Consider the following 26,073-nt stretch of genomic DNA (forward strand, 5'->3'; position numbering starts at 1 on the left):
TAATTATCATCTTGAAATATGATGGTTCTGATTAATATATCAAAGGGGGAACTCAATTATGAATGCAAGCAATCAGACTTCACATGCAAGCCAAAATAAACCTGGCGTTTATAAGTCAGAAGAACCCATTAGGGAAACTATTATGGTAGAATTCCAGGCTGCATCGTGTGGGAAATAATGTCCTCTAGTTCAATAAAAAAGAGGTAGGTGGGAATGTACTTGGTATATTGCACATGACAATAACACAGGAGCTAATGCAAAAATAAAAAAAAAAACAAAATGACTCATGTTAAAAATTACTTCAGACTAAAGAGGGTTGTTTATAGATCAAGAAAAGACAATCTGTTATTGTCTTTAATATTAGATACAAGGGTTTTGTTGTGTCTTTAATTAGTGTCTCCTCTAAATTTCCATATTGAAAACCTTATGCCCAGTATGTCAGAATATGACTTTTTTACTGTTAGAGCTACATGCTGACTAGGGATGAAGGAAAGGAGATTCAAGGCTCCTTCAGAGAGCAAGCATACTACATGGTACAAAGTACATAGTACGTGTACATAGTACAAGCATGGTACAAATTCTCTACTCTCATAAAAGCCGGACATGGCTGACTGGGACCCTGAGCCCCTGGTGGATTCCATGGCTTCACCAGTCAGCCAGTCCAAACAAAATAGTGAGCATAGCATGATGTTCAGTGAGGGACCCTGCTCCAAATTAAGGTGGAGAGATAACTGAGGAAGATATCACCCTTTACACTCCACATGGGCCAGTAGGATCAGTATATCTGTATACATACATGCAGTTATGTCTGCAGAACACACACACACACAAACACACACACAAACACACACACCCCTAAGTAAATAAATTAAGAAATAGATTTAAAACTCTTCAAGTAACAGTCATATGTAAAATCACAATGACCTGTTTTTTTCTTTTATATATATATATATTTTTTTTTAATTAGGTATTTTCCTCAATTACATTTCCAATGCTATCCCAAAAGTCCCCCATACCCTCCCCCCCACTCCCCTACCCACCCACTCCCACTTTTTGGCCCTGGAGTTCCCCTGTACTGGGGCATATAAAGTTTGCATATCCAATGGGCCTCTCTTTCCAGTGATGGCCGATTAGGCCATCTTTTGATACATATGCAGCTAGAGTCAAGAGCTCCAGGGTACTGGTTAGTTCATAATGTTGTTCCACCTATAGGGTTGCAGATCCCTTTAGCTCCTTGGGTATTTTCTCTAGCTCCTTCATTGGGGGCCCTGTGATCCATCCAATAGCTGACTGTGAGCATCCACTTCTGTGTTTGCTAGGCCCCGGCATAGTCTCACAAGAGACAGCTATATCAGGGTCCTTTCAGCAAACTCTTGCTAGTGTATGCAATGGTGTCATCGTTTGGAGGCTATGTTCATAGCAGCCTTATTTATAATAGCCAGAATCTGGAAAGAACTCAGATGCCCCTCAACAGAGGAATGGATACAAAAAATGTGGTACATTTACACAATGGATTACTAATCACCTATTTAAAAGAATGAATTTATGAAGACTTGTTTTTTTCAACATGTTTTAAAACATAGGATTCCTGGGTGAGGGCAGTGACTCAGTGGGTAAAGTGCTTGTTGTGCAAACAGAATATCCTAAATTTGAACCTCAGCACCCAAGTAAAAGCACGGCGTGGTTCTGTACCTATAATCCCAGTGCTAGGGAGTGCATGTAGGCTGAGTACTGTTGTTCACAGGCCAGCCAATTTACCAAAAATGGTGAACTACTGATTCCAACTTTGTTTCAAAAGATAAAGTAGAGACTATTAGAGGAAGCCATGTGACATCGACCTCTGGGTCTCCCACATCCATGCAATGGCAAGAGTACCTGTACATACACACAGACGTGTATGTGTGTGTGTGTGTGTGTGTGTGTGTGTGTGTGTGCACCCTCCAGACTACCTCTAATACAGGTGAAACCCAGACTCCCTCCTTCAATTCTCTTTGCTACTTCCTTTGTTCTCTTTTCCGCATTTCCAAGAGTTGTCTTGAGGCAGAGCTGCAGTCTTATGCCCCTGTTTCTGCTAGTCTCAGGCCAAAGCCTGCCCTTAGTAAGATGTAAATTTAAAATTGCTTCCCAGATTCTTTTGCCTATAGGCCAATTAGGAGGCAGTAGCTCTTAGGACAGTCTCTGGACAAGGTTCTGGGTGATAACTGTGGGAGTAAATATATATTAAGAGAATGTGAAGAAAGATGATAAATTTGGGCTTCAAACTAGCAACCTTTTTTGTGTAGTCAGTACAGGACAACACCTCTTAGGTTGTCTGTTTTCTTGTTGGTAGACATTTACTAAAGTATGTATTTCAGTTTTTCCCATTAGGTTATTATTTGATAATTTCCTAAGTACATACAATGAAATATGGTCATACCCACTCATTTCCCCTTTCTAGCTCCCCTCTGGATATGACTGGCTGTTAAGAGTATGACACAAAAGAAGGTATCTGTAAGCATTCCCAGGAGATTTATTCTATTTTGTGATTTAAGAGATGGCATTCGCCAAGGCAGTGGCAGTGCATGCCTTTAATCCCAGCACTTGGGAGGCAGAGGCAGGTGGATTTCTGAGTTCGAGGTCAGCCTGGTCTACAGGGTGAGTTCCAGGACAGCCAGGGCTATACAGAGAAACTGTGTCTTGAAAAAAAAGAAAAAGAAAAAGAAAAAAAAGAAATGGCATTAATCTCCTATAGAATTATTTTCCATAAAAACCAGCTGAAGGATGGGAGACTGCTTATCTTTGATTTGTAGAGATGAGGTGAGCTGGGGCACATTCTTACACATTCTGGGTGTCTTTTAACTCACAGCTCAGGGCTGAAACCTGACCTCTGAGATCATCTCACCAAAGAAAAACCCAGACTTCATGGAGACATATTAGCTTCTCTGCTTGTAGACTACTTTGGTTAAAAACATTCATTTTGCTTTCGTTGTGTTGTCATATGTAAGATCATTGCTTATCAAAACATCTTAATAGCATTAGCCAGGAAATATTTGCATACATGTATGGGTTGATTGCTTAATCCCCAAATAATGGAGGGTTGATTAGTTCATCTTTCTTCATCATTTTTTTAAATTCCCTCAGCTCTTTGGATTGCTTTGAAATATAGATGGTCTCCAGATCTAAAACCATACATTAAACAATGCTTTTTGGATGGTGTAGGGGACCCCAAGCCTCCTCCTCTTTCAGAAAAGCTATTAATAGTTGATGCTTGCTGAAGGAGTGAGACTTGTTCTCCCTTTGGGATATGGCTGTTGACAGGTTGTTTATTCTTCAGGGAATGATGACCCATCTATGTGCATATGGGCAGAATGGATTAGATATAACAATATATCTGTATCTATCTATATTACATATAGATAGATATGTAACTATATATACCAGAAACTAAAATAAGTCAGCAAATTGTCTGGGAGATGATCAAGGGAGCACTAGGGAAGGCTGGAAAAAGGTAGTGGTGGGTGAATATGTTCAACATATATTGAGTTAATGTATGGAACTTACACAGAATAAAAATACTATAAAAGGACATGCATACTTATGAGCAGCACTACCATGGACTCATCAAGTTGAGTGTATACACACAAATATTCATGTGTATAAATAGTAATAATTAAAGAGGAAGGGGGCGCAAATTTGAAAGGGAGTGAGGGAGACTACATAATTCATTTGGGATGATTCTTGTACTCCCGCCTCGTCTCTCTGTACATGTAACTTATGTTAAGTACACTTCTTCTTTGTTCTTTTGTCCTCTGGACCTCTTCGAAGACAGAACAGACTGTAAAGTCTTGTGGCCCATTTTGAATTCTTCTGCTTTTGCTTACACTTACTCCATCTAGATACACTTAATGGTTAGTGACTAGGACCCACAAATGAGAAAGAACAAGGAATCTACCTTTCTGAGCTACGTTACTTTGCTTAAAATGATTCTTACTCTGAAATTCTTTTAGATAACACTACACATGATTTATGTGAAAAATAAGATGTATAGTGTGAAGACACAAAAGGAGATTGGAGGTATGATCTTACCATACAAAGGGAGGTTATTTACGGACTGTAAAATACAATACGGAATTAATACTTCACTGGAGGAAGTAGAATGGGAAAGCTGAGACCTAACAAGGGCTTTGTGCAAATGTATTGATAAAAGTGCAGGACAGAGAGGAGACTCATTGAAAATGGGAAGGATTCAATTAAACAAAAATAAAAGCATTATATTTTAGCTGCAGCTTTTCCGACTTTTACTTAAGAGAAGTTGGGATTTAATAACTGATGCTCATTTATTCATTTGATCATTTACTTAATTTATGCTGGGATCAAGCCCAGGGCTCTGTGCACGTAAGGAAAGGTCTTTACCCATGAACCTGGATCTCATTTTCTTAGTGTTAAGGGCATCTATAGTTAACTTCTTACATAGTGAATTATATTCCACATTTTAGGAAAACTTAAGTAATACTTTTATCATCCCAATGATTTCAGGACTGGAAAAGACTCTATAAATGACATCTATTAAAGCCCTCACAACACAAATCAGGCTCAGTCCATTTTGCAAGATGCTATTTGGATGGGGCATATGTCTGTGAAATTGTGCCCTTTTGGTGCTCTTCTCATTCTTGTATCTATTGTAAAAGGGAGCCAATTTTAAACTTTTTAAAAATTTGCATTGTTCTAGACAAGCAAACTCAATCTGGTCCCAACACCTTTCAGGTTGTGAAGTTCAAATTCATTTGCATTGCATCTTCTGTCAGTGTGAATGGCAGGGAGATTGTGATTTAGCGAGCTGTGGAACATAATGAGTTTTTTAAAAAAAATGTATTTGTTGTTGTTGGAAATATGACCTGGATTAATCCCTAAAATTGAAAGCTGGAGAGCTAGTAAAAAAATATTGTGATATTTTGAAAAACCAGGGGAACAATACAAAAGGCCAAGCAAAGAATAAGGAATAATATTCTATGTGACTACTATTATAATTATTCTGTCAACATGTTTTAAAGAATATTTCACAAAAATACATAGCTAGATACTAGATTTAAAACACAATAGAAAATATGCATTTCTATTAGATATTTGTCTTAGGATAAGAAAATAAGCCAGGCAGTGATGGCGCATGCCTTTCCTCCTTGCACTTGGGAAGCAGAGGCAAGCAGATCTGAGTTTGAGTCCACCCTGGCCTACAGAGTGAGTTCCAAGACAGCCAAGGCTATACAGAGAACCTTTGTCTCAAAACAAACAACCAAACCAAACCAAACCAAACCAAAAACCAAACAACCAAACAAAATTACCAACCTATAATCTCGGTACTGAGGAGGCAGAAGCAGCATGATTGCCATAAGTTCAAAGCCATCTTGGTCTAGAATGCCAATTCTAGCCAGTCAGGGCTACTTAGTTAAAACTGCCACAAACAAACAAGTATTGGGAAGATGACTCAGAGGGCAAAGGGGCGTTTCTGAATACTCAGCATCCTTATAAAAAGTCAAAGATGCCTGTAATCTCAGTGGTGGGGTACAGAAACAGGCAGACCCTTCAAGGCATTCCTGGCTAGCCAGCCTCACTGAACTGACCAGTTTCTCATTCAGAGATAGATCCCATCTAAAGGAAAAAATGTATACACCAACAGAGAAAGATATCCAACTTCCTGCTCTGACCTTGTCACGTTTATGTAAGAGGCTATGTGGTTGTACATTCATGTGTATGGACAACAGGCCTCTTCTACAACACAATATTCAACATATTCAACATACACACACACACACACACACCCCACACCCCCACACGCACAGAGCATATCTCCTAGGTAAAATAGAAATAAATAAAAAAAACCCACCCAAATTAATCTGTATATTGTCATATCAAATACATTAATTGAGAGACATAACCACAAAATTTGGGGAAATGCATAAATATCTCTTTCTCCTCAAAGTAGCACTTGCATTTTCATTGTATAACCTCTGGTAATTTTTTCAACATATGGAAAATCCCCTGTGGTAATTTAACATGTTCTTCAAGTTGAATTATTGCCTCTATAATTAGAGTTTAATCTCGCAGTGGGACTCTCTACAGACTTCCCCCTGTCTATAACCATGAGAATGTGATGTGTAACATTGGATTTAATGTAGCTAAGTCTATAGATGCATCCACTGCCTCACATCTAGGCCCATGGTGGTTCTTCCCCTATGGCAGTGATTCTCCACCATCCCAATGCTGCAACCTTCTCATATGGTTCCTCATGTTGTGGTGACCCCAACCATAAATTTATTTTCATTGTTCCGTTTTGACTATAATTTTGCTACTGTAATGTAAATATCTGAAGTGGTGGATATCTGATATGTGACCCCTGTGAAGGGTCTCAACTCAGGTTGAGAAACCATGGACAATGGAATGCTTTCATATTTCTTCCAGGGTTCACAAAACTATTTCATTCCTAGAAAAAACAACTAACCACTTAAAATACTTGCTGAAAAGCTTATGTGTTTTATTTTATTTTTATACAAATTTCTATTTCTCCTACATTTCATCTTTCTCATTGTAAACAATTACTACTTCACTCAACAACTCATTTTTTTTCTGCAATTTTACATTTGATCATTTCACCAAGATTATACATCCATTTAAACCTTCATTTATTTTTAATGGATGAGAACCCTGACTGAATCAATGTAGAGCCAGCTGCTGGAATCTCAACTGAAATCTGACCAATGTCTTACTGAACTACTAAGAGATATATTCTTTTGTTCAGTTCTCCCCTATATAGGAGAAAGGCTCGGAAATTTTTGTCTTTAAGAAGATACACATGAAAAATACCTCTTGATTAATTTTCATAAGGTATGTGTCTTTTATTTTTGACAATTTTCAACTAAGAAAATCACACTGTGTGTATCCAGAAAAGTTTTCAAAATGTACTATGCCCCATTCAGGAGCCATAGGAAGCCATGGCAGTATTAACAGCCTCATGATCTTTTGACAGCTTCTGTTAATGGACATTCATGAAAGGATTTATCAGCTTTTATCCATCTCCCCCACTCCTCAGCACGCATAGTTCTTATAAAGGAATCACAAGAATAGCTCCCAAAGCTTGGTTTTATTCCTATGAAACCTGTTGGATTTCAAGCAAAATCTGATTATTTCTAGTATTTGGAAACTTCACTAATTTTACAGATATCAAATGTTCAATTACATAATTTGAAATACATATACTTACTTTAATACAACTGAAATAAAAACTGAGGCAACTTAAGTAATTTTGCTATCTGCAAAAAGGTGTTGCTATTTGCCTACAGTTTATAGCTACACCATAAAATATTTGCATGGAATTTTACAGGCTGATAATAAATGCTGATGGAGGAGCACAAGTATTGCAGGTTTCTAAAGAGATAGTGGGAAAAATCTTTAGGAAGACTCTATAAAAGTTGAATATGCTAAATTTGTCAAGTAAGTATGTATTATAGGGGTCAATGGCTTCATTATTACAAAATATATTCAATGCTTGAAACAATCTTCTTTCAGAAATTGAGAATAAAGTATTTGAGCTGTATGGAGTGTCATAGATTAAAACAGTACCAGAGAAGAGATTTAGCTTGCTGGAAATTTGTTCTCATAAATTGAACGAGACAAACCCTAGTGTTCTGTTTCTCCTGCCTTCCCCGTCCTCTTCTATCCCTTTCCCCACTGTATTGACAAGTCTTTTATCTGCTTGTAACTTCTGTCATCTTTAATGATGCACAAAGCTGCAGGAGGAGATAATTGGGTGTAGGTCTAGACTTTGTTAGCCTAGCTAATCAAGATGAGGTCTTCAGATAAATTGAATCACTGTCGCCTGGGTGTTTATTGAAAACTCAAAATTTCTGATCGCATGTTGTTACTCTTCTCTTGGGCCTGATGAATGAAGACGAATCTCGGCCCAAATGAGAAGTCTTCACTATAAATGCTTCCAAGCATTTCTTAAGTGGGCAGTCTCAACAGTGGCCACACTTTAGCTTGATATCGTCTTACAATGTTTCTGTGGCAACTGGACATTTTTATGAATTCTGTTCCAGATGCAGCCACTGAAGCACGAGGGTTTTTAAATGAGTGATTCATCTTGTTTACTAAATTATGGTCAAATTGAGATTAAAAATCAGAGCTCCAAGATTATACTTCTTGTTTCCTCTATTATATGATGTCCATAGTGTTTTCTTTATTAGACTGGAAAAGCATCCACACTGGAATACTGCAATGTCTTGATGATGAAACCTAAGGATTATGTAGATAAGGGGTAATTCTCTCCTTGACATCTTTGGTATGTTGTGCCAATATGTGATCTGTAAAATCCTGATAAGTGATGGCCTTCTTAAGCTTATCAACAGATAGCCAACCGAGGAACAGAGTCCACCAGGGGCAAGGATACCTCCTTGTTAACAAGGTTACTGATAAAGTTTTGTAATGTTTGAAATTCAAGACTCAGTCATTCTCTTTTCAGATTGCATCTTGGACTCAGGGCTATCAGCCTATAAAAGTTAATACTGTGATGGTAATTCTAGTGGTGACAATGAAGACCCGATGTTAAATGTAAATCTCTGAAGGAACCTGGCACTTCTTGGGATTATGTTCCAGAATACTGTGCAAAATCGGTGAGATAGGAATGTTCATTTCCTTTATCGTCTTGTCTTTCAGTCAAAAGAAAACGTGATCCAGCAAAATGATCTCCAGCCAGCTTTGTCAGTAGAGAAGCCATATTAACGCATTGCTTAGTCACTGTCTGAGACCTAGCAGAAGAAATTGTTTTGCAACTCTATCAGGAACTGTTTCGCTATGTTTGAGATGTATAGTACTTTTATTCTTTTAGCATACAAGTAAAATATGCACTGTGGGAAAATTTACAAACTCAACAAACCAAAATGATTAAATACATAGAATTATATGATTTGTATATTTCTATGAATATCTCGAGTGATGATTCTTTGCATTTCTAAAACTGCCAAAGCTCTTATGTCTACTGTCCTGTTCGGCAAGGGTCTCAAGGTGACAGACAGAGGGGAGTTTGAAAATGAAAGGAAAGAATTTGCACAGGAGGATTATTATTTAATTCTTGGACAAGCACTTTCTTTAATATTACTACTTAAAACTATTTGATGACCCACATAGAAACATTATTCATATATATGTATATAATTTGCTTTTTCATTTTAATTCATTAAGCTTGTAGAAGGGAAAAGTTCTCAGAATTTGGGAACAAGACAGCCATGAAATGACCATGTTCTTGAATCTCCTGAGATCGTGTGAAATGAGTGTGTAGTAAGTGCCTACTGGCTCTAGACACTCTAGATTTTATAAAATGACCATATGTTATGGTGTTGAGCACATCACTAAATTTCTTTCACCCTCAATTTCTTTTCTTTTTCTTTTTTAAAATATTATTTATTTTTATTTATATAGGTACACTGTAGTTGTCTTCAGACACACCAGAAGAGTATATCAGATCCCATTACAGATGGTTGTGAGCCACCGTGTGGCTGCTGGGAATTGAACTCAGGACCTCTGGAAGAGCAGTCAGTACTCTTAACCTCTGAGCCATCTCTCCAGCCCTTCAATTTCTTAACTTATAAAAGCAAAGCACACACACACACACACACACACACACACATACACACGTGCACACACACACACACATACACACACATACACACACTCCACAAATTATCAGGACACTATATATTTTGCCTGCCTTTTTTCTTTTCTCAGAGATTTTGTTCCCCAAGGCTGCCTGCCCTTCTCCAATCTTTGGGTTTACACTGATTTATACCAAGTACCAGTTCTGAATCAAGCATCTTCCCTACATCCTTCCTTGTTCCTTTACACATTCTTCTCAACATGCCAGGCACAGGTAGCTCTTATAGCATCAATTCTATCATCTTTTCTGTCAAATGTTCAGTGGGTTTTGCCTGTAGTTACACTAAAATTTCCACTTCTTTCCCTGACACTGAATTCCTATAGGACCTTTCTCATCACTTCTTCTGTGCATCACCCGTTCTGGCCTGAGTCCTAGTTGCAAAATATGCCAAGCTCATTCCCACCTGCAGATTTTTTTCTTCCCTTGCCTTAGAACATTCTGGCATCAGATATTTTCTTGGCTGCCACCTTCCTAATTTTAAGGTCTTGTTTCAATGTCCCTAATTAAAGAAGTATTTTCTGGCCACATCTTAACAACACATTTACTGCAATTATTATTATTTTATGCCTATAATTGCATACATTTTTAAAATTTTAAAGACATATTTATTACAACATACTCAGAACTTCAAAGTCCAAGAGACTGACTTGTTTGGAAAATCTGTAGAACAGTGTCTGAAATCCAGTAGGCACTTACTACCCACCATTTTATAAGCCCTCAGGTTGTAATGAGTCAAGAACACGATCATATACCTGTCTTGTTCCCAAATTCTGAGAAACTCTTCTTTCTACAAGCCTAATGAATTAAAATGGAAAAACAAGTTACATGAAATATATGAATAATGCTTTCATATACAATGAATTCATTTACATGAAATGACCGCTATAATAAAACAAGTTCGCATGTTTCCCCCCACTCTTTTCTTTCTTGTCAGAAGAATTAAATACACTTCTCGTATTGAATGTCACCAATAAAGTACAGTATTATTCCTATTACAGATCTTTCCTTGATCAACTGAAATTTGATATTCTCTGGCCAACATGTCCCATTTCTTCTTTATACAGTCTCTGAGAGCTGTTTTACCCTCTACGTCTCTGATATGGACTGATTTCAGTTCTATATATATGTGAGATAAGTTGTATATTTTTTTCTGTGTCTGAATTATTTCACTCTGCATAATGTCTTTTAGATCTTCAGGGTGTTTTATATTGCTGCAAATGGTAGATCCCCTTTTTAAAAGTTCAGATAACATTCTTCATGGTTAGCATCAGTGTTAGAAGTACTGGATGTTTAGGGTTGAACCCTGACAACATATTCATCTAATACATACCAAAATAATTAAATAAATATATAAAATTCTGTGATCTATATCTATGTATATACATTATAGATTTTGTGCAGAGTGAAATTTTATACACACACACATGAATATATATGTGTGTGTGTGCATGAGAGAGAGAGAGAGAGAGAGAGAGAGAGAGAGAGAGAGAGAGAGAGAAATGGTGTGATGTCAGGGCCCAACATCAGTTATGCACACTGATCTTATTGTACTTATATAGTTAGGAATATAAAGTGTTATTACTATGTAATATACATAGCAATATTATGCATATTTAATAACAAATAGAAGCCATGATTTTATGAGGGAGCAATGGGATTCCCTCATAAGTTTTAGAGGAAGAAAAGGAAAGAAAAGGGAGGAAATGATGTAACTGAGTTTTAATTTCAAAAAAGTATTGAAAAGAAGAGGTGGTTGCCTTTCCCTTAAAATGTACATTCTGTGATTTTGCATTCCATCTTTCTTAAATTATCCGTGTTGTGCTCAAAGTATTATGGAATACATTTTCAGAGATTTTGAAAAATGGTATCATCTTCTTTGCTGTGAATAACCTAATCTATCGTTATTAATGTTGCACTAATGGTTCCATTGGCTTCTTTGGATTGCAGACTTTTCATTTCGTTACACTTTATTTAGGGTTGTTCCAGGCATACCCAGTACTGGGTGGTGGTTAACAGTAACAACCAAGAAATAATGGTGGCTCTGCTGGACACTATGATAATAGCCTCAATACTTCCCACCTGTTTCTCCATAGCTTCCTTATTCACAGTGATTAAGTAGTCACTATAGTAAACCAGTATACATACTGGACAGATTTTAAAAGCTGTCAAGAAGAGGGTTTAGCAAGATGGCTTTGTAGTTAAAGGTATTTGGAGCCTTATCCTCTGACTCTATACATAAACAAACAAACAAGGATAAATAAAGGTGAAAGGTCAAGAATAAATAAATCTTGTATCTTCCAGGGTTGTGCATGAATCTGAAGTGCTATAATCCCTTAAAACAAAAACAAAAATTAAAAGAACCAATTAAACTATGCATATGTTGAATAGAAAGATGGATTCTTTTTTTAAATTTATTTTTTAAATTAGGTATTTTCTTCATTTACAATTCAAATGCTATCCCAAAAGTCTCCCAGACCCTCTCCCCCATTCCCTATCCACCCACTTCCACTTCTTGGCCCTGGCGTTCCCCCATACTGAGGCATATAAAGTTTGCAAGACCAAGGGGCTTCTCTTCCCAATGATGGCGACTAGGCCATCTTCTGCTACATATGCAGCTAGAGACAAGAGCTCCGGGGTACTGGTTAGTTCATAATGTTGTTCCGACAATAGGGTTGCAGATCCCTTCAGCTCCTTCGGTACTTTCTCTAGCTCCTCCATTGGGGGCCCTGTGTTCCATCCAATAGCTGACTGTGAGCATCCACTTCCGTGTTTGCCAGGCCCCGGCATAGCCTCACAAGAGGCAGCTGTATCAGGGTCCTTAGAAAGATGGATTCTTAACAGAGTCTTCTTTTAAAGAATGTCTTCCAGTTCTGAGGCCTTAGAGTATTTTTCTTTAAGACACACATCGAAGAGATAGGATTACACCTAGAATGTTTTTCTTACAGTGCTTACTCTTCATAAATGAATGAATGAAATACTTCCCCTAGCACTGTTTACCCTCTTATGATTACACCTGCCTTAGATTGTCCTATCTAACCTGAAAATCTAGCCTTATACTCTATATCATTTTCTTCCCTTTGAGTGACTACAGTTAAATTGTTTTATTCCCTTCCTACAAAGAGCACTGGGGCTAATAATCTATTGTTTCTTAAATCTCAGAGATGAGAGATCTTTAAGAAATGCCTATTTTCTTGAATGCTGTCTATTTAATTTCATTGGGATTGATGCCAGGACTCTGCACAGGCCATGCCAATGCTTTACCAGTGACCTGTACCCTACCTGGGGATGACTCTTTAGATGATCATTTCTTTGAAAATGTATTAGCCTCTGCTTCTATCTTGATTAAGATTTGCCACTTTCAAGTAACCCAAGTGCTATATTCTAAATGGGCACATCCTTTCCCACTGACTCTCAGAGAGTCAGCATTAAGGTTTTGCTTTTCCCAGCCTGTGATTTAGCTTGGTGCCTATGGTGCTTACCACAGGTGATGACTCTGCCTTTGTACTTAGGTCATGTTCTTTGTGGCTGCTATAGAGCTTTGTTGTCCTTTTATTTATATTGTAAGTTTTTTCTTGGTATTTTCATATTAGTCAGGGTTCTCAAGAGTCACAGAACTTATGGAATGAATCTGTCCCTCTGTCTGTCTGTCTATCTATCTATCTATCTATCTATCTATCATCTATCTATAGTCTATATAAATCACACACACACACACACACACACACACACACACACACACACACACACACACACACACACAATTTATTGGAATGCTTTACAGGCTGCATTTCAGCTAATCCAACAATAGCAAGCTGTGAACAGAAAATCCAAGAGTATAGTAGTTGTTCAGTCCACAAGTCTGGGTACCTCAGCTGGTCTTCTGTATATTTTGGGATTCTGAAGAAGTAGGCTTCCATGCCAGTGAAAGAATGGATTTGCTAGCAAAGGCAAGGACAAGCAGGCAAAAAAAATGAACCCTTGTTTCATCCATTGTCATCCATTGCTTTCCAACAGAAGGTGTATCTTCCTATCTCAAGATCCAGATCAAAAGCCTGTGACTTCCACCATCAAGATCCAGATCAAAGACATGTTATTTTCTTGCCTCAAAATCCAGATCACAGGTATGCCCTCTATTTTTGCATTCATCAGTTCATTCAAGATATAGCCAAGTTGACAACCAGCAATAGTCATCATAGTCATCATACCTTCCTAGCTCTTTCAAACTAATAACTTCTTATTTATTAATGTTGTTACTTGCATATATGTATGCACACATGCATTACTAAACATATTTTTCTCCATCTGTACAATGTTTTCAAGATGACCACTTGGTATACTCTTTCCTGGTCAAAGACTATCTCCCTTTCTCTCAGCTTTACTCAGGTTTTTTTTTTTTGTTTGTTTGTTTGTTTTTTTGTTGTTGTTGTTGTTTTGCTTTACTCAGTTATCTGTAGCTTCAAAAGTTCTGTAGGGTTTAGGCATCATGGTTTTCTCCCATTCATTTTAGCATGTCTATTGTCATTAAGCTCATTTATAGGTAGTTATATTGATGAAACTTTATGAGTTTTAGAAGATACATACATACCTACATGCATGTGTGTGTATATATATACATATATATATATATGACATATATTGACATATATTTAAATTGACTTACGCCATTAGAATTTCTATTACCAAAATAGCACATTGCAAAAAAATCAATAAGAACTCAGATTATCTTTTTATACATTAGCCTATTAAATTCTCTCTCTCTCTCTCTCTCTCTCTCTCTCTCTCTCTCAGTTCAAGAATATTTTGTTTCCTTTCAATTTAGAAATCCTCTATTGACATATGTGATTTTTTTCTCCTCAGTGAATGATAATGTCCTGGGAGTTAACTTCTTTTGATTAACAGCTATCAGAGGATCAGTTGAGTAAGAACTGTCTTTGTGAGTGGGTTAAACTGCATTTTATTCTTTTTTTCCTAACGGTAAGTGCCTTCCTTGAAAGTAGATCTGATTCTTCTAGCCTGGATTTTGTTTCTTTTCATTTTCCAATGTGTAGCTTGTCATCACCTGTTTTATTGAGCAAGACGTTATTTTAATCACTATCAATAGCTTTCTGATAATATCGCTATTTTTGTTACCTTCCTTTTTTACTTCTATTGCTGCATTTAGCCTAAAAGAAATAGCCACTTCCTTCATCTGGAATTTTCAGTGAATGCTGTACAAGAATCTGTTTTTTTTCCCCTGCATGTAGCTTTGTGAAGGTTGCTAGTTATTGAAGCTTTCTGCCTTAGTATCTGCCTTGTACCGATACTTTCTTATCTGCTAACTTTTTAGCTTGGCAAAGCTCTAAAACATGAAATAAAAACTATTCTTTAGCCTCCTGTCAGTCCCTACACCACATTCTAATGAACGAAAAGTGTCTTGGTAGGATGTCAAAGAACAGTTGCCTTCCCTCAATTTTAGAAGTAAAGGAACAACTTTTTTTAATAGAAAACTTTATTTTTCTTTCCTCCCAAGACACATTCTAGAGTAAAATTTTAATGTAAAACAAACAAATGAGTAAATACCCTGGGTAAGTGTTACTCTGGAATTTTAGCACAACTCCGGGGGTGGGGGTGGGGGGGAAATCAGTTACTAAGTTTAGCTTAAGTATTTTTTGTTGTTGTTCTGTTTGTTTGTGTGAGTGAGGGTTTTACTATATAGCCTAGGTTACCCCCAATGTTACAATATATTTTCCTTAAGCTCCTAAACTCTGGGATTATGTCACTATGCTTAGCTAACAGAATATTGTCAATTTATCCTTGCATTAAGCACGTTTATTCTTGAAAAAGGTAATTCCAAGATCTAAAAATTAATATAAGAAGTCAAGACAATTCATACATACTTGGATTAGGTATGAAGTTGAGCTCTCAATTAATGTCAGTATGTAAATGTCCACAGGCCCCTTTCAATCTCTTGCATTGTTAGTTGTAATAATTTACACGTTAGGCAGAGGCCATATCTTCTTAGACTGGTAGACTTAACATTTCCCATATGGCTTTTCTTACAGAATATGGAAAGAGAGCCCATGAAGTCGAATTTACCAAAACTAAGGTGCTACCAGACATCTAAGTCCAGACTATGTTATCAATTACTATACTCTGCATTCCAATAAGGAAAGTACTGATATGCTATTACTGCTGTTGAAGAACAACAAGCAAAACTTTCCTCAGGTGACATGAGAAGTAGCAATCAAAGCCACAGAATCCTGTCAGGCGTCATATGATGGTTCCTGAGCTTTGCTTTCATCTTTAAAATATAACAGAAATCATTATCATGATTAAGAATAACACTACCATTATATTCCAAATAAAAATTATCTCTTACATTGCGTGAGTGTGAGCCAAAATACATGTTTTAATGTTCTTTTTAAGGTACATAGGACCTCATTTTCATAATTGAAAGCAAAGAGGCTTAGCAGTTTCAATAGAAGTATAAGAAGTGGTTGCCTAGCAATATTTAAATGAGCTAGGGTACCTTTTTTGGACTGGTTATAAAGCAATTGTCCATGTGAATATGTGTCAGATTTCAAAATGGAAGAGATTTTTCACCCTTAAATTTTAGCCAGACAGGAGACTATTTATCGAATGTGAAAAACCAAAATAAAATAAAACAAATATCAAAACACCCAAAGAGTCAATAATTTCTGTTTAGATTAACTTAGTTAAAAAAAAAAGGATAACTCCATTTGTATTTTTGGGTAAAGGTCACTCTTCTGAGGATCTGAAAAGTTTTTCACAGAATTGGCACAGAAAAGCAAGGTCTTATTTCTTGTCAAGACACTATTTTTGTGTCACTCATTTTCTTCTATCTTTGGCCTACATTGCACAATTCATGGTGTCCTTATCATTACCAAGTCCCAAGGTCTCTTAGCAGAGGCTTGATGTATTTTAGTTCAGGGTTTAAGTGCTTTACTGGAAGCATTTGCTATTACTGAAGTTCCTTTTAAACTGCATCGTTCACTCTTTATGGCTGCAGAGATGTGAGTTCTATTATACACTGCAGTTGGTTATTCTGGGTTCTGTCTCCATATAGCTATGTATCTGTTCTCGCCTACAGTCTTTGTCGGTGTAGGCAGCTCGTTGGAGGGTATTGCAACAACTGAGTCACCACCTCTTCTTGATTTTAGTTCTTAAGAACCACAGTGGAACGTTCTGGGAATGTAAATACCCCTAATAGGGGTATTGTTTTAAACAACACAAGCCAGCCTACACCTTCTAGGTTATGTAACATCTAGAGCTGGGGAAGAATTCTCAGGGAGCCTGTTTCTCTCTTCTGTGGATTCAGGAAGTCCTTACAAGCTTTGGCCACTAAGCCTGATTGTTTGGAGGTATGCGCCATGGACCTGCCTACAATTCAGTATTTCTCAATGGCAATATGAAGGAGGTCCTGACTGGTTAAGACTCCATCCACCCTGGGAGGCCTTTGAGATCCCACACAGTGAATCTAGAACTTGTGTGCTCTGCTGCCTATCTGTAAACTGTGAAGCCGAAGCCACTTCTTCTGATATGTGTGCATGCATGCCTTATATTGCTGGACTCAAGACAATTTGGTAGTTAATGCATGGTAGACTTGTCCATTAGTTCAGGATTCATAGGATATAAGTCATGTGTGTACTTTCATTTTTGGAGGCTGACACAGTACAAGCATGGCTATTTTCTACAGAGTGGGAGTGTTTTCTCATGAGAAGTAATCTGAACCCACTCCACAACTGATCCATTAACGAACAACATACCAATGTGGTAGCTCCATAATTATTGGTATTGGGTACACATTTAAAGAATCGGCTTTAGATCTAAATCAGGACCAATTAATACTCAAGCGTAGGAACAAACATGAGAATCTCTGGTTATATTTAATTGTAAACCTCACCCATTAACCTACTTTATGGAGTTTTATAATGCAGAAATACTGTTATATGTTATAAGTATTTGGATTTTAAATATAAAGAATTCATTTATTTATAATAGGGTGACTTCTTTGCTCACCTTTCTTCCTGGTCTGGTCATGCTGGATCACATACCCATTCTACTTATGGTTGCCTGTGTATCAGTTCAGTGCCACGGTAAGCACCGGGTTCCCTGGGCCTGTGCTGTATTTAGTGAGTTCTCTCTGCTTTTTGTTGTAATATGGGTTTGTTTTAAATAAACAAAGATGCATTAGTGAAAAAAGCTTTTTTATTTGGACTTCATTTTGATTAGGAAAGAGTAGATTTGGTGTAGTGTACAAGTAGACAGAAAATTAAAGAAAAATTAAACACAGATTTTTTTTTTTACCCCATAGTGTTTTCTTGTTTTTAAATATTTCACAGACCTGTTTTGGCTCCAGTCCCCTTCTTATGAGCATGATAAAACTATTACAAATAATGAGACAATTGAAAATATATTTATATAAAAAGAAAATAGAATAATTTATAGTAAAGTTGTATTCCAAGAATGTTATCCACTGATTAACTTTAAAAAGCAGAGTCAAACTTTCTTTAATAACTGAAGAAGGGAGCTAGATTTTAAATGTCATATTTATATGGTTTAGCAAGAAGCACTTGTCATTAAAGTTAGCATTTCTTACTTAATTTCAATGAATTGTGGTATAGTTTCACAAAGCAATAACATTTTCTAGCTATACCATCCTATTTATTTATTTATTTTATATTTTCTTAATTTACATTTCAAACCTTTTCTCCTTTCCAGGTCTCCCATTCAGAAACCCCCTATCCCATTTCTCCTCCCCCTGCCTCTATGAGGGTGCTGCCCCAACCACCATCCCTTTTAAGGGGAAAAATAAAAATGACTTGGGGGCTAAGTGCATGCCCATGAAGTAAAAAAGTTTTATGTAAGTCTCAACAGAACCGTGATCTTTGCCGTCATTATCCGAATGAATCTGAGACAGAGGAGCTATGATTTTCTTTGTGATGTTTTTACTTGTGATCTAATACTGGTATCTAGGGCATCTTTAATGGGGATTCTATGTCATGATTAATAGTGTCTCTCAACAACTAGCTGTTAAATCTACTTATAGTAATGCCTTCTTTAATTCCTCCTTTTCTATATAATTTATGCCTGATTAATTATTGAATCTTGAATATTATATGGTTATCATGATTTCAATCCTTTCCTCTCTTCTTTATTCTAGCTGCCCTCACTCTAGTAAGCCTGTGTGACCTTTTGGGTCTGTAGCCATAATGCCTACGTGGAAATTTTACTACCAATTCCTCTTTTCTTTATTCTTCCCTTCATTTATTTGTTGTTGTTAGCAGCATCTTCTATGACATGAATGTACTGTTTTGTTCTTTGATTTGTGCCAAAGTAGAAAATTTTTAATCCAGTAACATGCTCTGTTACTGCTCTGGATTAGGGTATGATCTGGTACATCTGGAATATAGATGTAACCTTAGTACACATCTTTAATCCTAAACAATGATGTCTAATTGAGGGACAGACAAAGCAGCAAATCAGAGAAAGCTTTGATAAGATACAATATGCCCAATAGTCATAGACCAGCACAGGAAATGGAACCTATTTAAGAGGAGTGCAGGAAGAGAGAGGACTTCAGGTCTGTCCAGTCAGTTAAGTTCAGTGTAGTGGAGTTGGGTCACTCAGCTGGGAGGTATTACATTGGGTGCAATGCAGTGCAGTGGTGTTCATTCATGAGTTCATGGAGCGCAGTGCAGGCCAGAAGAAGCAATTGAAGTCGGCATTAAGAAGGAGCCAGAATACATATCATTTGAGTTCTTTTGTGATTGTGTTACCTCACTCAGGACGATGCCCTCCAGGTCCAAACATTTGCCTAGGAATTTCACTGATAAGTGGATATTAGCCCAGAGACTTAGTATACCCAAGATATAAGATACAATTTGCAAAACACATGAAACTGAAGAAGAACGAAGACCAAAGTGTGGACACTGTGCCCCTTCTTAGAATTGGAAACAATCACCCATGGAAGGAGTTACAGAGACAAAGTTTGGAGCTGAGACAAAAGGATGGACCATCTAAAGACTGCCATATCCAGGGATCCATCCCATAATTAGCCTCCAAACGATGACACCATTGCATACACTAGCAAGCGTTTGCTGAAAGGACGCTGATATAGCTGTCTCTTGTGACACTAGGCCGGGGCCTAGCAAACACAGAAGTGGATGCTCACAGTCAGCTATTGGATGGATCACAGGGCCCCCAATGGAGGAGTTAGAGAAAGTACCCAAGGAGCTAAAGGGAACTGCAACCCCATAGGTGGAACAACATTATGGACTAACCAGTACCCCGGAGCTTTTGACTCTAGCTGCATATGTATCAAAAGATGGCCTAGTCGGCCATCACTGGAAAGAGAGGCCCATTGGACATGCAAACTTTATATGCCCCAGTACAGGGGAATGCCAGGGCCAAAAAATAGGAATGGGTGGGTAGGGAAGTGTGGGGGGAGGGTGTGGGGGACTTTTGGGATAGCATTGGAAATGTAATTGAGGAAAATACATAATAAAAAAAATTAAAAAATAAAAAAGAAGGAGCCAGAAGATGAGAATAAATGGCCAGAGTTGGTTTGAGGCCAAGCAGAACAATGAGAAACTGAGAGAAGACATATTGAATCAGTTATCTTGGAGAAGAATTTGAGCCAGAAGAGTTGAGTTGAACCAGCCAACCAGAGTTCAGAAGGAAGTAGGAAGGGTGAGCTTATTCAGCAGTAAGTCTCAGAGGCGGAGAACATTCTAGGCCTAGATTAGAGTGTACAGAAGCTAGAAGCTTCCAGGTTAGCAGACAAAGGCAGTAAACCTCCAAGGGGAATAAAAGATTCATTTACTTGTCAGTCAGTGGCTGTTTCTTAATTGCTATAGAAATACTTTCACATTTCTCGGAGTGCCATTCAAGAACCTTGAAAATTATTGCTGACGAACTTGGCTTTATCACTTCTTCTGGACTCAATTTTAAACTGTCCACATATTTACCCACCTGCCTGTTCATATATCTATATTTCCATATTTTTCCCCTTTCTTTCTTCATGGGAAATGCCTTCCATCCAAAAGTCTAATTTATTTTATATGCTATGATACAATCTTAGCCCTTTTAAAGAAGACCTGCCTTAGGCTACTTATCCTTGCTATCACAATATTTCTTGTTCCGACTTCTATAACAACAATGGACATATCAAAGTGTTGGGAAGCACAAGAATGTATGACTTTTATTTTTTTGGATATTTTATGTATTTACATTCCCCTTCCTGATTTCCCCTCTGGAATTCCCCATCCCATTCCCCCTCCCCTTGCTTCTATGAGGGTGTTCCCCTCCCACTCATCCACTCCCACCTTACTGCCCTGGCATTCCCCTACACTGGGGAATTAAACCTTCCCAGGACCAAGGGCCTCTCCTCCTATTGATGCCAGACAATGCCATCCTCTGCTACATATGTGGCTGGAGCCATGTAAAACAAAGAAGTCTTAGAGAGAAATGGCTTTGTTATTTTAGGATTGACTATCCAGGTCCATTATAAAGGCAACTAACCAAATAATGTCATTTTTATTTCCTCCCTCCCTCCCTCTCCCTCCCTCCCTCCCTCCCTCCCTCCCTCCCTCCCTCTCCCTCCCTCCCTCACCCTCCCTCTCCCTCCCTCCTTCCCTCCCTCCCTCCCTCTCTCTCTCTCTCTCTTTCTTTCTTTTGATTTATTTATTATTATATGTAAGTACACTGTAGCTGTTTTTAGACACACCAGAAGAGAGCATCAGGTCTCATTACAGATGGTTGTGAGCCACCATGTGGTTGCTGGGATTTGAACTCAGGACCTTCAGGAGAGCAGTCTTAACCACAGCCATCTCTTTAGCCTCAGTGGTGCTCACCTTTAGTCCCAGCTCTCAGAACTTTGGGTTACCCACTAGTTTTATGAAGATATTTTTCTCGCTATTGGCTTCATATTTTAAAAAGCAATTAAATTGTTACTTAAAGTGTTATAAATATACAGACATTAGTACATATGTCCACGCTCAATGGGCTCATTAATTATTTTATTGTATTTTTTCATACATTGCATGTATAAAAAATTTTTAAAATATTACAATTAATATTTTATACAAATACAAAGTGTTAGGGTTGCATTTTTATTAATCCTAATAATTGGGATGTTATGGATTTATAAGTTGAAGAAAGAAAAAGGTTTTAGAAAAGTGAAAATAATTACAATATTTTCCAAATAGAAGATGGAGTTTGAGATATCAATTTTTCACTAAAATGACTAATGTATTTTAAGGTCCTATAGATTTTTTTATTTTCATAAAGTTTTTGGTTAAATTAAAAGAATAATGATTGGCTCTACCTTATACATCAGACTTGGAGATTAATTTACTTTCCACGGAACCCTATTTTATATTGAAATGTGAAAATGTTGACAAATTATCATAGGGGATTCCAATAAAAATACTAATAAGGACATAAATATTTTATCAATAGTGTCAAACTTCCATTTACCTTAAGGCTTATTGAATACAGTAAAACTTCAAAATAATTAATAGAAAATAAAATAAAGAGGAATTAATTAAAGGGGTACCATTTAAAAATTATTAGCATGGTTAAAAAGGGAAAAAGAATAAATATGTTTTGAGTAAGTTTTTTGCTTGCTTTTTCACTGAAGCTGTTTTAAATATCAAATGAATCAGTGGCCCGAATTTTAATAAACAAATGAGAGTCACAGTAAAACTTAACAGGATTATTATACTCCAATAGAGATGTTAAGACTCAGTTCTTTAAACAATATCCAAGGAGGTGAATACAAAGAATTGAGTGAGAGAATTCATAAATATTTAAGATATCCACCGTGAATTTGACATCATATTATTTAAGATGGTGCTTTGGGTTTAAAGCTTAAGCCTTTTCTTTCTAGATCCGTCCCCCTGAGTACTCTGAAAAATGCTTTAGAGTTAGAGTCTTTAAACATCGCCAAAGAAGCTTATGTCATTCATTTATAAGTGTGTATAGATCACCCCGTAACACTTAAAAAGAAGATATTTCTGAATCACTGGCTCCTTATTATCCTTGAAGTATTAGAGGCAATGTTGCTAAATATATAAAGAAGTATATTTAAAGAAGAACATGTATTGAAAGCTAAAATACCTCAGGCAAGGGCAGGTTTAATCCGAAGGAAGTCAAGCCACACATCTCCATGAAGGTCATAGAGTTCCAGCGTGTCAGGAGCCCAAAGACGAAATCTTAGAAGTGTGTGTGTGTGGTGATTATTATTATTATTTTAAAAGAACAGCAGCAGCAACAACGACCCTCGGAGCCTTCAAATATAGAAAATCCTTTTAACTGAGTAACATATCAGTTAGGAAAATAAGAAGTGAGGACATGAGACCGAGGAACCAGGAACAATTATTCTAACAGTGTTAAACAACTAAAAGTAAACACGGTGACGGAACAGGGCGCCGAAACTTACCGTTGTTGTATAAGCTGCTTCCGGATCATCTTCCAGCACTCGGGAGAGACCAAAATCAGAGACCTTGCATACTAAGTTGCTGTTCACCAGTATGTTCCTCGCGGCTAGATCTCGATGAACGTATCCCATGTCAGAAAGATACTTCATGCCTGACGCGATGCCCCTCAGCATGCCGACCAACTGGATGACGGTGAAGTGGCCATCATGCTTCTGTGAGAGAATCACACCTATTAGATGCCTGATCTTAATAGAGTGTGCATACATATATATGTAGTAAATTGAACCACAAACGAATCGTACAGGATATATTGGTGAGACAACATCAATTCAGCTGACCACTGCCGGTCTTCATAACAAAATATGAGACCTTGTTTGATATTTAAGGATGGAATAAGAAGCTAACTAGAGGTGATGAAGAGCCAAGCTAAACAAGGACAGAGGACAGCAAGCCATGTCTACTTCCAGAAAAAAACTATGCCAACTTTTTTTTTTTAAGAAGAGCAAACTGAAGTAAAATGGTGTGAGAGAAAAGTGTGGAGAATACACAATGGACATTCTGCATTTATAAGCCTCTCTGGGGCAGCACAAGTAGACAGGAGGGCACCAAAGCCTGAGATTTGGAGAAATTCATGTGGTATTTAGAAATAATATATATATATATAGGTATATATATATATATATATATATACATAGGCCAAGGCTAGGTCATTCAAAAAAAAAACCACATGAAGATATATAAACAAAAAATGGATTTAGAAAAGCTGTAGACAAAATAGAATAACACAAGTAGACAAAAAATAACTAGATTTTGTTTTCAATTATTTTGGACAAATATAAAATAATGTATTTGAAGTTCTTGGCTAGAAGAATTATACCATATACTGCAATGTGAATAATAAAACAGACAATAATCAATACATTACATCTTATCCTTCCACCTAGAGTTCAGGACAATGCATAATTTACAAAACAGGAAAAGCAGTCCAGTGGTATTCTGTGCAAAATGCAAGGACAAGCAAAGCCAAATACAGGCAGTAGTCTTGGTATCAGATGACATGTGAATAGAAATAAAAGTAATGTATATTAATTTATTTAATTGTTTGGAGAGTGTTATCATCAGTGAGTTACAGAGAAGCATAAAGGATTCCAGTCATTTTAATATATTGGGCCAACTTAATTTATGAATGATATTAAAAGTAGATTTATATAGTAAGAAACTAAGGCAATATTATCTTATATAGTAGAAGCATACATAAAGATAATTACATTTTTTCTATGTTACAAGCTGTTGTCATGAATGTTTGATAAAAACCACAGAGTCACTTAGGCACAGGGTGATGAGACCCAGCGAATCCCTCATAGGGACACAGCCTCTTCTACTAGGCTGACCCATTGGTTATGTAGAAGAATAAGCTTACATTACCAATGGTGCAAACTTGGCTTTACATATCAAATCTCTCTGATAGCTCTCAGATTGTATCTCCACATTCAAATTGGAGTAAAGGGAAGAAGCTTTTCTTAAACAAAGCATCCTCACAGAAACTGTGTCCATTAAAGCAGGCTCTGCTGTATAATTAATGTACAAGAGATAACATAGCAATGAAAATCCTTGGTGTTATTAGCTCTTTATGTTTCCAATCCATCTTTGTAGGCAGTCCACTATTAGAGTGAATCGGCCTCTTCGATCATGTGTTCTACCTAACTCTCTTCTATTAGGAATTTCAAAACTTGAGAATTGAAAACATAAATTCTATTTTCTGGAAAGGACTACACTACACTTTAAAAGGTAATTCTTCTTTCTTAGGAAGTAAAGTTCTGTCAGCTCATAGTTACTGTCAGGCAGAACTTCTAAACAGGAGGAAGAGTTCCTGGCCCATCTGTGGAAAAAAAAAAGCCTCATTCCTTTCTCTGTACAAGTGTAGTGATCCAACCCCGAGTTTTAAAAGACTCACATATAAAATATACAAACAACTCTTGGATTGTTTTAATAATTCTTTATAGTTAGTGAGTCTTGGTTATTATTACATAAAGTTTTACCATGTCAATGTATCAGAAATTTTGTTTTTTGAAAAAATCTGTTGATAATCTAAACACCTGTATCTATAAAGGGAAATAGTTATACAAGGTCACGTGGAAATGTAGGTTCCAATCTAACCTGAGAATGCCACAAAAACCAAAATTATTATTTTAAACACATTTTAAAATTAGTAATAGTGAACTTCATTAGGACGTTATCATGCATATGTGTAATATATTTTGTTGATATTTACCCTCGTATTACTTATGTGAGACACTTGCATTCTATCTCATTTCTGGTCCCCCCACTAATCTCTTATATTTTTGCTTGTGAGCCTAGCCTTTAATGGCTGAGCCATCTCTCCAGCCCCCCTACTAATCTCTTTAACCTCCCTTCGACATTAATAATTTTATGTTTTTGTTAATTTCCCTTTCATTTCTTAAATTCTATATATGCAAGAAATTTATGTGTCTAAGACTGGACAGTGGTGTGTGTGTGTGTTTGTGTGTGAATGTGTGTGTGTGTGTTTATGTAATGTTGATACTGGATGTCCATCATTTAAAAGATCCTTATTTTTGGGCCAAGGCACTCACTGGATCCACAACTCACTGACTCAGCCACACTGGCTGATCAGTAAGCTACATGGATCCTCCCAGCTCTGCTCCTGTTGCCTTAGGTTTGCATGTGTGCACCCTGCACATTTTATATGTGTTCTGGAATTGTAAACTCAGATCCTTTATACAGGCATTTTACCAGATGAACCATCTTTCCCCTTCTAATACTATCTAACTTTGCTTAACAGGATAGTCCTTACTTCCATCCACATTCTGGAATAAATTACATTGGTTTCATTCTTGTTTAATCGATGAAGAATGCACAATTACATAGGCCACATTTTTTCTTCTGTGCATCCATCACTGGGCTCCTATG

The 26,073-nt window shown here is 37.0% G+C and overlaps 1 protein-coding gene across 3 annotated transcripts in view; it reads right to left on the bottom strand.

The window, feature by feature from the left end:
• Positions 1 to 26,073, bottom strand: part of Epha6 (EPH receptor A6) — a 922,149-nt gene that overhangs the window by 94,749 nt on the left and 801,327 nt on the right. For all 3 annotated transcript variants that reach the window (XM_021184473.3, XM_021184474.3, XM_085832510.1), the window contains one exon: positions 23,127 to 23,336. In XM_021184473.3, the coding sequence (XP_021040132.1) occupies positions 23,127 to 23,336 (210 nt within the window). The remainder of the gene's footprint in view (positions 1 to 23,126; positions 23,337 to 26,073) is intronic.

This window comes from Mus caroli, unplaced genomic scaffold, assembly GCF_978045245.1.
Source record: "Mus caroli unplaced genomic scaffold, Mus_caroli_1 scaffold_17, whole genome shotgun sequence".
In the NCBI taxonomy this organism is placed as follows: domain Eukaryota; kingdom Metazoa; phylum Chordata; class Mammalia; order Rodentia; family Muridae; genus Mus; species Mus caroli.